The 11,994-nt window shown below is 55.4% G+C and overlaps 1 protein-coding gene across 1 annotated transcript in view; it reads right to left on the minus strand.

Moving 5' to 3' along the window:
• Positions 1-11,525, minus strand: part of PLXDC1 (plexin domain containing 1) — a 54,760-nt gene extending 43,235 nt beyond the window's left edge. The window contains exons 1-2 of the mRNA XM_019550271.1: positions 11,103-11,525; positions 499-659 (exon numbers count right to left, since the gene is read on the minus strand). Of these exons, the coding sequence (XP_019405816.1) occupies positions 499-659; positions 11,103-11,178 (237 nt within the window). The 5' untranslated portion in view covers positions 11,179-11,525. The remainder of the gene's footprint in view (positions 1-498; positions 660-11,102) is intronic.
• Between the last annotated feature and the right edge of the window lie 469 nt (positions 11,526-11,994).

Below are 11,994 nucleotides of genomic sequence, written 5' to 3' on the forward strand. Positions count from 1 at the left end.
GCTGGTGCAGCTGCCTGGTGAATGAGGCGGATGGTCTGGCCTGTGCATGTGGGCTCCAGAAGGTCACAGGACACTGATGTGTCACGTATGTGGCATTAACCAGGCAGGCTTGTGTGTGTGTCCCATGAACATGGGTGGGTTATGGGTGTGTCACAAGACACCTATACACCCCTCAGTTGCTACGTGATTGGATCATTTGTGCAGGTCAAGTGTGGAAGACTTGGTTCTCATCCTTTCAGAGAATGGATCGCAGGTCTATTGTGACATGTCTTGACCTCTGCACAAAGCCATGTGTGACAAAGCATGAGTGCCATTCATGAGGCCTTCTTCATAACCTTGGAGTCAACAGAACTCAAGCATGGAGCTAATGTGGAGCTCACCATGACCTCCCATATAGCCCTCCTCACAGCTTCCCCAAGAGGAGAGGATCTTCATACAGTGCAACCCTCTGCTGTAGCCAGTATCCAGGTAATGCCCCCCACCCCCACTCCCACTTACCACAATCTGCGTCTCATTGTCTGGCAGGGTGTCAATGGCCAGGCTGCCCCCTACCAGGTCTTGGCTGATTCGGGTCCTGTTGGTCTCCAGCAAACTTTCCCGTGTCTTCCGCCTCCAGCCCGGAGGCTTTCCTCCCTTCAAGGAGCCCCCAGGTGCGTGTCCTGTGCGAAGGGCAAAGAGTGAGCACCTGTTAGAGGGGAAGTCTCCAAGGGAGGTAGGTTCAAGTCCTGCGGCCACTGCATGGTGGGTGAGGAAAGATGAGTTTGATGGGTCTCAGCTCAGATCTTAGTGGCTGTCACACAAAGACAAGCCTGGAATGAGCTAATCCCCAACAGAGGGTTTAGTGCTGAGGGAGGTGGATGTATGGACCTGAATATCCCAGCCTTGAGATGGGCAGTGTTGGCAGGGCCCAGTGGGGTTGAGGGGCGAGCTCCCTGTAATCCTCTAGCCTCTACAGAGATGGCACAGAGACCAGGGCACCGGTATGCTGGGTGTTGCACAGACACACTGAGAAATAGCCCCTGTCCTGCCCAAGCAAAACACACACAGGGTAGGTAGGGGACACTGAGGCACTGAATGAGGATAAAACTTGTCTGGGCCATCAGGAAAGCTGGAAAACATCCTGATTCCCATGCCAGTGCCCTGTGGTGATAAACAAAGAGGCTGTGCAATCTCAGCAAGGCACCAGCTAGGAGCAGGATGGGAGGGAGTAGGTAGGGGAGGGAGATGGGACCCCTTCATGAAGTGCAACGAGCACTACAAACCTCGGGGTGGGGGCAGAGGCCATGGGCTCAGGGACAGAGGAAGCCCCAGCTGGGCAGTGGATGGGGGTTGTGCAGTCATGTCAGGTACCTGCTGCACCAGCCACAGGCCCTGCCTGAGTCAGAGCAGTCCCCTACAGGCCAGCACAGTTGAGGGGGCTAGGCAGGGAGGTTCTGTCCAAGGGTCTCCTGGAGCAATGTAAGGATGGGAGTTGCCCTAGCACGTGCCGTCCCTGCACCTCTTCTCCCTACGTTGCGCAGATGTTTGTGCTGGAACAGCTGCTTGGGCTTCTGCCTGACTAATCACCTCCTGTCAGCCAGGGCATATGGACTACGTGTACAGAGCTAGAGGCCAGTGGGGACAGGAGAGGATGTAAAGGGCACTCCAGGACACAGAGAGCCTCTGCTATGGGCCCCAGCCCAGCCCAGACTTTAATCACACACCCAGGCCTCGCACACTCCCAGACACATAACCTCATATTCATCTAATGTGCACGCTGCATCCAGATGCAGGCATCCCATGCTTACTCTATACACACACCACCAACACATAAGGACCTCTCATGCTTGCCTCTAGTGCACATTGGCCCTCAGACATGGGCCTTGAACACTCACAAAACCCTGTGCTCAGGGCAGAAGTGCACCAACAACCCTTCCTCAATCCAATTGGTTTAACAATGCAGACTGCGTAAAAGGGAGGAAGTACACTACCAAACACAAGTACAGACAGAGCTGACACACCCAAACTGACACACGGATGCATACGACAAGCAAGCATGTGTGGGCACACGTACACGTACACGTACACACACACACACACACACACACCTCCCCGACCTGTACACACATATACCAGCTGATACTCACTCCTATGCTCACCTACACCCTGTCACACGTAGCCTGACTGCCCTAGGACACTGCTCTGGTACAGGAAATACCTTAGTGCCAGTTGCAGGCTGTTTGAGCAGGGCACAGCACATACCCCTAGGACTGGGAGCTAAGGGGACTGTAAGGAAGAGTATAGAGAAGATCTCTTGTTTGTGGGACAACTACAAAACTTAACAAATTGGGTAGGAATGTGCACACACACATACAATGACACAGGTGCATGCATGATATGTGAGCTACAAAGACAGACTGCCCAGCCTAAGGCCATAACAACATCACTACAGGCACTTGTAAGACCCCCCACCTCATAGCTCATCAATTCTCTTTGTCCAGGGTACTCTCTGGGGGACAGTTCACCACCCTGCCCAGGCTGCTTCCCATTGCTGGGCAACTTCTATTGGTTGATGTCCCAATGCTGGAGCAGACTTAGGCTGCAGACAGAGTCCAAGTTTATATCTCAAAAATAAATGTGTTTCTCATTCCCTCCCACACATGCCTCTCCCCCTCCAGCCCCTACTCCCAGTTTGCTGCAGTACGGGGAGGAAGAGGGTTCACAAAAGCTGCAAGGGCAAAGTCTAGGTCAGTGGTTTCCAAAGTGGGGTGCGCGTGCCCCAGGGGGTGTGCAAGACAATCCATTGGGGTGTGGGAAGAAAATATTAGAACTTTGATTTAGATGTATCTTTATATAAATATACATATATTGGGGCTGTGCGCTCAAAAATTTTTTACTGATAGGGGTGCGCTATCAAAAAAGTTTGGATACCACTGGTCTAGGTCACAAATGAGTTGCCTGGGCCAGGCTTGACTAGGTGTTTTCTCTTCAAGGTTTGCAGCTTGACAGCTCTTCAGTTAAAGAGAGACCCCGGTGTGGGACTCAAGAGAGAGGGCCGTCAGTTGAAAGAGAGGGGCACTGGCAGACCATAACTGGGAGATCAGGTGTGTGATAGCAGAAGATGTGGCCCAGGACTGAGGGTATTGGCAGAGCAGTGTGTATGGGGACTAGTTCCCATACACTTCCTCCAGGGCTGAAATAGCAGTGTGTCTTTGAGTGTGTGTGTGTCTGGCTTCTGCTTTGGGATGGAAGAGTGGGGGCTGTAGATAAGCCTGAGGGGAATTTCATTGCTACTCGGCCATGTCTGTGCCTGCCCAGTCTCATCTGTGCCACCGGCACATGCAGGTGCCCTGTTTCTTGGCACCTATGAACAGCAGCACAACATCAGAGAGAGTGAAAAAGCCATTTGTCACCAGAGCAGGAATGATTTATTAGCTTCCTGGCACCTCATTAACAGTGGATGTGTCTGTGGGGCAGCAGCAAAGCAGGAGCTGTTCAGCCCATGAGGGTGGTGGCTGCAAGGAGGCCAGGACTGGTAGAGAAAGGTGGATCCACCTAATCTAGCACCCAGTCTCTGGCAGGACCCAGCACCAGAGGGGGCAAGATACATCCCCAGTGGAGGACTGTGGAATAATACCCACAGGGGACATTTCCCCTCTGGAAGCCACAGTATCTTGGAGGCTCAACCTCCCCATTTCTGTCCATCTGTTGCCATCAGGCAGGGAGGGACACAGTGGTCCAGGAAGAGCCAATGGGCTTCCAGCCCCTTCCCTGAGCTGTGGTTGGGCTGGGTTATGCTCTGCTGGGTTTGCCCAGTTTAGCCACAGCCTGCTAATCTGGGACAGGCTCTTGCAGAGGTCTGGCCTGGCTTGGCCTTCACCACAAAGACTGCATGGAGCTGGTATGGAGTGCATTGGGATACAGATGGGGCCTGGTGCTGCAAGGAAAGGTCTCTGTGGGCAATAAGAGCTCAGGAGGGCAGAGGGGGAGTCTCCCAGTGGGGTACAGCCTGCCCCTTTGGGTCTACAGGCAGTTGGGACTGCTCTGCACAACTCCACTGCCAAATGGAGGACCCAAGCAAGATGGGAGGGCCTCCCAGCAAGAAGTTCCCTGAACTATAATGCGCTCTGCTCCCCATCCAGCCCAGGTTGCTCCAGAAGACAGAAGGAGGCTCTACACCCCCAATCCATCTTTCCTTGCAGCCCCACAGCCTGGAAAGCATCTTCCCCTAGCACATGGTGCTTTGCCTCCCTGATACTGCCCTGTCCTCTGCCTTCTCCCATCCCAGGCTGCTCCTGTCAGTGCTGTCTGGATTTAAGATGCATGAGGGCAAGAGCTACAGCAAGTTCTTTCCACACAGCTCTGTTAGCAGAGAGGTAGCTCCCTGCTGATGCCCCTCAATCCCAACTGACAGCCCTCTGGCCTGGCCAGAAACAGCAGGCCCAGCTGTGTGACAGACACTCTGCATGTGATTACCCATTAGTAACTCAGTAGAGTCCAACAGACTTACAATCACTGGTGACATACACAAGGTCAGGGGCAAGGCCTCAGGAAGGCTCCCACCAGTACCAATGGGACCAGTCCCTAGCAGGAGTGGGGTCTGATCTGCATTTAGCATCTTTTTCCATATCACAGGGACAAGTGATGGACATGAGGGTTTCATCAGACATTACCAGCCACGTCTGGGCTCTGGCTGAAGTGGGATGTGTCTCATATGAGAACTGACCCCACAGCCCAAGGCTGCATGCCTGGGGTACGTGTACTGGTAGCATTTGGACAAAGGGCAGTTTGGAGATAGCAGCCTTGGGGGAGGGAGGTGTGGCATGGACAGAGCACAGGGTACAGGGGGCAGGAGACAGCTCTGACATTGGTATATTGTTTGGCCTTGGGCAAGTTAGTGCCCCACTCTATGCCTCGGTTTCCCTGCCCATGCATCCTCAGCTAAGTTCTAGCAGAGCCCGGGCATCAGATGAGGCCCTTTGGCCCTTCTGAAAGCAGATGGAGGGAGTGTATGAGGTGGGCAGGTATCCAAAAGTAGTTATATCTAGACCATGAGGGTGTAGGACTGCCTAGGGCAGCCCGTGATGCCAAGTCTGGGTGCTGAATGGGGCAGGGGACACTGTAGTGAGGTGGCTGGGAGTGCAGCCCCCATCTCCCCATGTTAAATTCTCATAGTCTGGCTCCACTCCTAAACTGCTCCCAGGGGAGTGAATGGAGACTCTATCTCCAATCTCACCCAGCCCAGGGAGTGGAGTCTCCTAGGAGGGAAACTGAGGCGCTGAGCAGTGAGAGTTGGAGAAGCAGATATGTTCCGAAATGCCATGTGGGGCTAGGGCTTGGGTCTTTCATCTGAGGAGAGACCAGAGTTCAAATCCACCTGGCCATGGAGGATCAAGGTTCAAGTCTCCCTCCATGCTGGCAGGAAGCTGGACATGTTTACAATGAGCAGAGCCTTTTCCCGATCTTTGGTTTCAATTAGGAGCAGCTCTAACAAGCCTTTGTTACAGGCAGCCCACAGAGGCTCCTATTTCCTCCATCAAACCCCCTTCCAACTGTGGCATTAACTGCTCCATAAAGATTCCCCCCACCGCCCCCGATCTGTAAATGTCAGCCCCAGTCACAGACGCAGCTAGTAAAACATGATTCATTTGGCTTCCTCCCAGCTGCAAAATGGGCCACAGAGACCGCGGCCAAGAGGAGCCTCTTTGATACCCAGGCAACGGGCCCCAGGACACCCAGTGGAAAGTGCCCACCAGTGCCTGTTGCTCTCAGCCCTGGCAGAGTCTCCGCACCCAGGCACTAGGAGAGAACTGCTTTCACCTCAACCACAGCCCCTGCCAGCTGGTTCATGGCTGAAATGCAGCCAGCTCTGGGGAGGCAAGCAGAAGCTGGGGAGTGGCACACAGCACTGTGGAAAGGGAGGGTGAGAAACAAAGTGCAGGACCCACCTGAGAGGGATGGAGAGGTCTGGAAAGGCACCAGGGAACCCTGCCAGGATCCTCCCCTGCCATGTGCCGCAATATCCAGCTGTGAGGTGCCTGTCTGCTGCCAAGCCCAACACCCAGCACCCCCAATCCCACAACACATAGCAGATGGCACCCCCATGCCCACACCAGAGCTACTTTGGAGGCTGGGGGGAGGACTTTGCAAACCAGCTCTCAGGTACCATCCGTGTTGTGTGGTTAAGCCAGGAATCAGCTTGAGCAAGAGCCCCAGTAATTCATGGGCTGCCCTTCCCCCTCACAGGACCTCTCCCCTCTGCAGGGAGCTGCAGCCCCTGTGCTGCATCCGCCCTGCAGCGTCCAGTAATGGCTTCCTCTGAACAGCTTCCCCATCTGTCAGCCTGACACCTCCATGCTCAGGCAGGCCACGGCTTGCCTGTCTCTGCCAGCAGGAGGGGAAGGCAGTGCAGGACTGGGGAGGTGGAGAGCACAGATTGGCAATTGCGTCCAGACCCCTCTCTGCTCACCAGGGCCAGGGTCCCTCCTCAGCACTGCTCTGCTGGTGCCCCTCAGCCCTACCCTGTAGTCCCAACTAGCCCAGTAATGCCAGCTCCCCTGAGGACCCTGCCCAGGTACCCCATGACCCACAAATGGATGCTGTGTGCACCTTATTACAATGGTCTGGCTGGGCCCTGAACTGTGTCCAGTGAGCAGCAGATCCTGATGCCCGAAATGACAGTCACCTCTGGTCAGCCAGGGCCTGAGCCATGATCACTCTGCTTGGGGCGGCTGACAGGGCACAGGAAGGACTCCCAGGGAATAGCCCTGTATCTAGCCAGGTCCCTGTTCAGCTTTGCCAGGTTGTGGCACCTCCCCAGCAGCTTTTTCCCAGGGGTACAGATTTGGAGGGGAGAGTGGGGGGTGATACCAGGATGGATCTGTGCTTTGTTTCCCCCATGTCCCTGTAAAGCCCACTTGTGGCACAGACAGCCCTAGTCCAGGCAGCTCCCATTGCCTCCAAACAGGTGACCCCTCCTCAGAGTCGGGATGGATCTAGTCCTGCTTGAAACACACCCTCTCACTTGTGCAGGGCCCCCTCTACAGCCCTCTCCTCACAGCAAGGAAGAGAATCTGAGCTGGTGGGGAGGAGCTGGCGGGGTGGAGAGCAGCCCCCAAGCCTGCCAGCTGGCCACAAAAGGCATGTTTGAACCCAGCCCAGGCCTCAGCCTGCCACCTTGTGAGCAAGGCCCTCACTTCCAGGCCTGTGTTTGGAAACCTCCCTCTCTGCAGCTTTACTTGGAGGGCTTGGGATGGCATCCTGGGCTGGAGGGGGAGAGGGGCAGGCAGTGTGTGTGTGTGTGGGAGGGGTCCTCCAGCCATCCCCCCAGCCAGGAGCCAACCCTTCTGGAAGGGTGCATCTCTGGAGAGCAGCCCTAGGTGCTCCCAGTTCCCTCTGCTGCCTCATGCAGTTATTTATCGCAGTCTTGAGCAGGCATAAATCACTGTTCACTTGCAAGGGTTATGTTAGGGCACTGGTGCACACGACTACGGGCACATCTACAGGTTGTCCTATGGCAGTGTAGCAACACACTACATTGCCGTACGGCGGCGACCATGTGTAGACATATGGCAACTTAGCAAGTTGTTCCCCAGGTATGGAGTGCGGCTACTGCAACGTAGTGGGGAAATTCAATTGTGTGCCATGCACATGGCACAGTAACCACGCATACTGTGCCATGCTTTAGTACTTCCAAAAGGAAGTACTAAAGCACAGCAACATGCAGATGCGCCCTATGTGACCACTCGGCCATGCTGATAGCATCCTGGTCTCCCAAACCTGCTGAAGGAGGTGTCCTGGCCAGTTCACTCTCTGCCTCCCCAAAGCTTGAAAGCCCTCAGCTTGCCTCCTACAAACTCCTGAAGGGAAACAGCTATCACCTTTGTGTCCGTCCTTCCCAGGGAGTCTTGCTGGACTTCCAACCAATCTCCCTTCAGAGTGACAGGCCATACAGAGGAGTATGGGCTGTCAAGCCAGAAGGGACTGTTTGGCTCAGATGGCTCTGTGGCTTGGCCCCGTTTCCCTCCATTTCCTGGCATGAAGCTCTTAGGGGAGGCAGCGTTAGCAGAGCCCTCTCAGCAGTGCCGGCTTTTCCTGTTTACAGAGAGGGCTCCAGTCTCAGGCTGGGAAAGAGTTGGGATGGGTGACGGACCGGCAGTCTGGAGGCTAACAAGCTTTGGTGTTTTCACAGCAACAGAAAGAGAGAAGCCAGAGAGCAGGGCAGGTATCCCGGACACCAGACCAAGCCCTGGAGCAGGCGGCAGTGCAGGCGCTCAGGCCAGATGGGCCTTTGAACAGGCGGGTCCCAGAGCAAATGCCTCAGAAATGGCTGGGGCATGGCACAGCTACTGCAACCTCCCACTTAGGGAGCACCAGTAAAGCACCTACCCTCAGCCCCGCAGATGAGTAATCAGGCATTCTCCATCTAGCTAGGGACCATCAGTAATACATATGGTCTTGCAGGCTGGGAGGGGAGGGGGGAATGGGGACTGCCTGTAAATAGCTCTGTTTTTCTCTACGTGTCCTAGATCCAGAGTCATAGAGACTCCAGGGGGGTAATAGTAGAAGGGGACTGTCCTGCCTTTGCTAGCTCACGAGGGTAAGGTGATCAGTGTGAAGGGAATGCAAATGCCATATTTGCCAATGCTGTGCAGGGCAGGGGGGGATGCAGTAACAGGGCAAGCTATGAGGGCTACCACTAAGGCCTGGCTTTGCATTTGGCATGCAGGCTGGAGGGTGAACCTCACACATACATGCGCATATGCATCCATGCACACATGCACATGTGCACACATGCACACATGCACACACATATGCTCCAGACTGCTGCCCGGGCAGGAGGTAAGGAGATCAGAACCCCAGATCCAACATGATGATTGCAGCCAGCCACATTCCTCCCTCCCCTAATGCTCAGCAGGGCCCTGCTCTACCTGGCACCTGTACTTGGGTTAATTCCTCTGCTAATATAAACTGGCATCTGAAGTCAAGGGGGTGGCACTGACTGATGCCACTGGGGGATCATCTCCCTCCCTCACACCCTGCAGTGGAATCTCTGGGGGTGGTGGGTACAGGGTAGACTTTCCATCTCTGTCCTTGGAGCAGGCTCCATCACTCCAGCCTCTGGCCCAGAAAGAGGGAGACCTGGCACTGGATTCCAGGCCCATCTGGAATGGGCTCTGGGGGAGCCATTGTGTATGGTGCTGCAGTCAGGAGGAAATGAAGCTGTTCCATCTGTATCCACATGGGCAACACCTAGCCCCAAGACCAGTGCCCTGGTCTGGCCTCACCAACTCCAGTCCTGCCCTGGGCTGCACCCCAGGCCCTGAGGTCAGAAGTGCAGGCTTGGGGAATGCTGGGGGAAACAGGGTAGTGTGAATGAGCCAGGCCTGTTGTCTGTGGCCTGGGAGTGGCTTGTGGTGTTGAAGGGAAGGTAACACAGGCAGGGCAAGCAACATCTGTGTCCATTTCCCAGGCTCCCTGAGACTGCAGGCTACACTGGCTGAAGCTGGCTTGGGAGCTAGGCAGGGGCAATGACTAGGGCAAGCTTCCTCCTACCCATCCATCCCTGGCAGGACCACCAGCCTCAATCCATCCCATCCCTGGCGCCTCTACCAAGGGATCCAGGGAGGGCCCACAGCTGTGCAGGCGCCTAGCCACCAAGGGCTAGATTGAGACCTGCCAACCTTCTCCTGTGACACTTCCAGCAGGCAGAAAAGCTCTGGGGTTACAGCACTGGATTCAGACCTGAAGCCTGGAGGGAAAGTATTCTCCCTCCCATTAGTTGCACCCTCATTCCTGCAGCACCCCCCTTAATAACCCCTGTCCCCCTACAGCCAGTCCCCAGGCCCAGCATCAACAAAGGGGGAAATGCCTCTTTTCCTGCTTCCCCTTCCCTCCAGCTGGTGGGACTGAAAAGAAGGGGAGCCCTGTGTTAGAGGCTAGAACAGAGCAGATCAGGTCAGGAAGTGTATCCATGGGGACCCTAGAACCAGCCCCAGAGTCCAATCTAATCCTTCATGCACCTGCTCGTGAAGAAACGTCCTTGTTCTCTCCGTGCCCTCACTAGAACCGTTCGTGCCTGGCATAGAGACTGTCACCCCAAAACACATCACCAGCTGCTGATGGCTTGGACAGAAACAGCCTGTGAGGTGGAACCCTGGCACATGCACGAACACACTCACAAATCCCCCATATCACTGAAATGCAGTCTCTTCTAAGGTGAACACATAAACACTTAAAATGCAACTGTCTTTGGGAAGAAAATCCAGACACCTTCTCTTCCCTGTCACACACACTCACACCACTGAATTCAGCTACTTCTGGGGTGGAACAAACACACACTTTCCATACCCCTGAAATGCAACCACCTCTGGGGTGGGATCTAACCCACCTGCAATAAGGAACAGTCAGAGCTACGTCTGTGGGCATGAGAATGGCTGGTGGCAGGGAGCTGAGCTGTTGCACAGTGGATGCTATATACCCTCAGCCATGTCCCGGGCTCCTGTCCCAGCTGTGCTGGTGCTGGCGGAGCCTTGCTTGGGTTTTCTTGTCCCAGCTCAGCAGAGGGGTTGCCCCCAGACAGAACTACTCCTTGCTAGAGACCCCTTGGGACAGGGGAACTAAGTGTGTTTGAGGGGAGGAAGGGAGCATGAGGAAGTGCCGAGAACAAGCCCAGGGAAGTCGCAAAAGACAAGATGCAAAAACATTCATCAATCAGGTACACTTGGGTCATGCACACTTGGGGACACTTGTAGACACTTGCAAGCATGCATAGAGGGACACTTGTGCCCACTCTCAGACACACACTCAGGACACTCATGCATGTTTCTGGGTACACACAATGACCAGGGACATTTGCACTGTGTGCACAGGGACACTGGCACAATCACACTGGCACACAGCATCCCTCTTGGGTGCACATGCCCAGGGAGGGAGGGCACTGGTGTACTCTGTTCCAGACACACACCTGAATGGACGTTCCTGCTCAGTTCCCCATTCACAAATGACACCCCACACTCTTGCATGCCTCTTCCTTGCATGCCTGTGCCTACCTCCCTGCCCCCACACACAGCTGGCATCACCCCTAGGTAGCAGCTTCCTTGTGGTACTGGGCATAGCCGTACCTGCTCCCTGGTGCATGCTGGCCTCTCCCGCAGCCTCTCGCAGCAGGTACAGCAGAACCAGGACTCCCCATTGCATCTTTGGGGGTGCAGGGTAGGGAGGTCCAGGGCGTGTCTTCCCCTGAGAGCTTGAATCTCCCACGGCACAAACTTTCCCTGGCTCCTCTTCGCCCCTGGGCACCCACTGTCCAGGCTGGGCACCGTGCCACCTCTGCTACTCCAGGGTTTGCAGGAGCTGTGCAAGGCTCAGTAGCACAGACCCCCCATAGACCAACCAGGGGCCAGGAGGTTCAGGGTGCTCAGGAGGATGCAGATGCTGGAGAGATCCTGGTGGCTTGGCTTGCCCGGCACAGGGAACGGCATCTGAGCGAGGGCAGCACGAGTTGGCTGCTGCTGTGGCAGTGAGTGGGGATCAGACTGCTCAACAGAGGCAGAGCAAAAGGAAGGGAGGCAGCAGGAGAGAGCTCATGCCCCCTGGTGGTGTTTCAGTGCTGCTGCCAATGAGGATAGCAGAGCCAGTGACAGGATAGGACTTGGTCCATCAGTGCCCACTGCATCCACTGGAGTCAGCAGCAGCTGGCACCCCCCGGCCCACTACCAAGTGACTCTGCCACTGACTTGCTGGGTGGCCTTGGGCAAATCACTTCACTGTCCCTCATAGGGGCTCCAGGGTTCCATTCTTGGCGCTGGCAGGGGACTGGAATCTAGTGGGTGGGGAGGGGATGGGGGCAGGACGTCTTGGTTTTAGTCCTGCTTCTGGGAGGGGATTGGTGGAGCACAGCTAGAGCTGGGAGGCAGGACTCCTGGGTTTAAGGTTGCTGTCTCTGTCTGGGGAAGGGCCTATGAGACCAAAGGGGGACTGAGCCTTGGGGTTGTGCAATCTATCAGCCGGGTC

Source organism: Crocodylus porosus, unplaced genomic scaffold, assembly GCF_001723895.1.
Source record: "Crocodylus porosus isolate Cpor-Errol unplaced genomic scaffold, CroPor_comp1, whole genome shotgun sequence".
Taxonomy (NCBI): Eukaryota; Metazoa; Chordata; order Crocodylia; family Crocodylidae; genus Crocodylus; species Crocodylus porosus.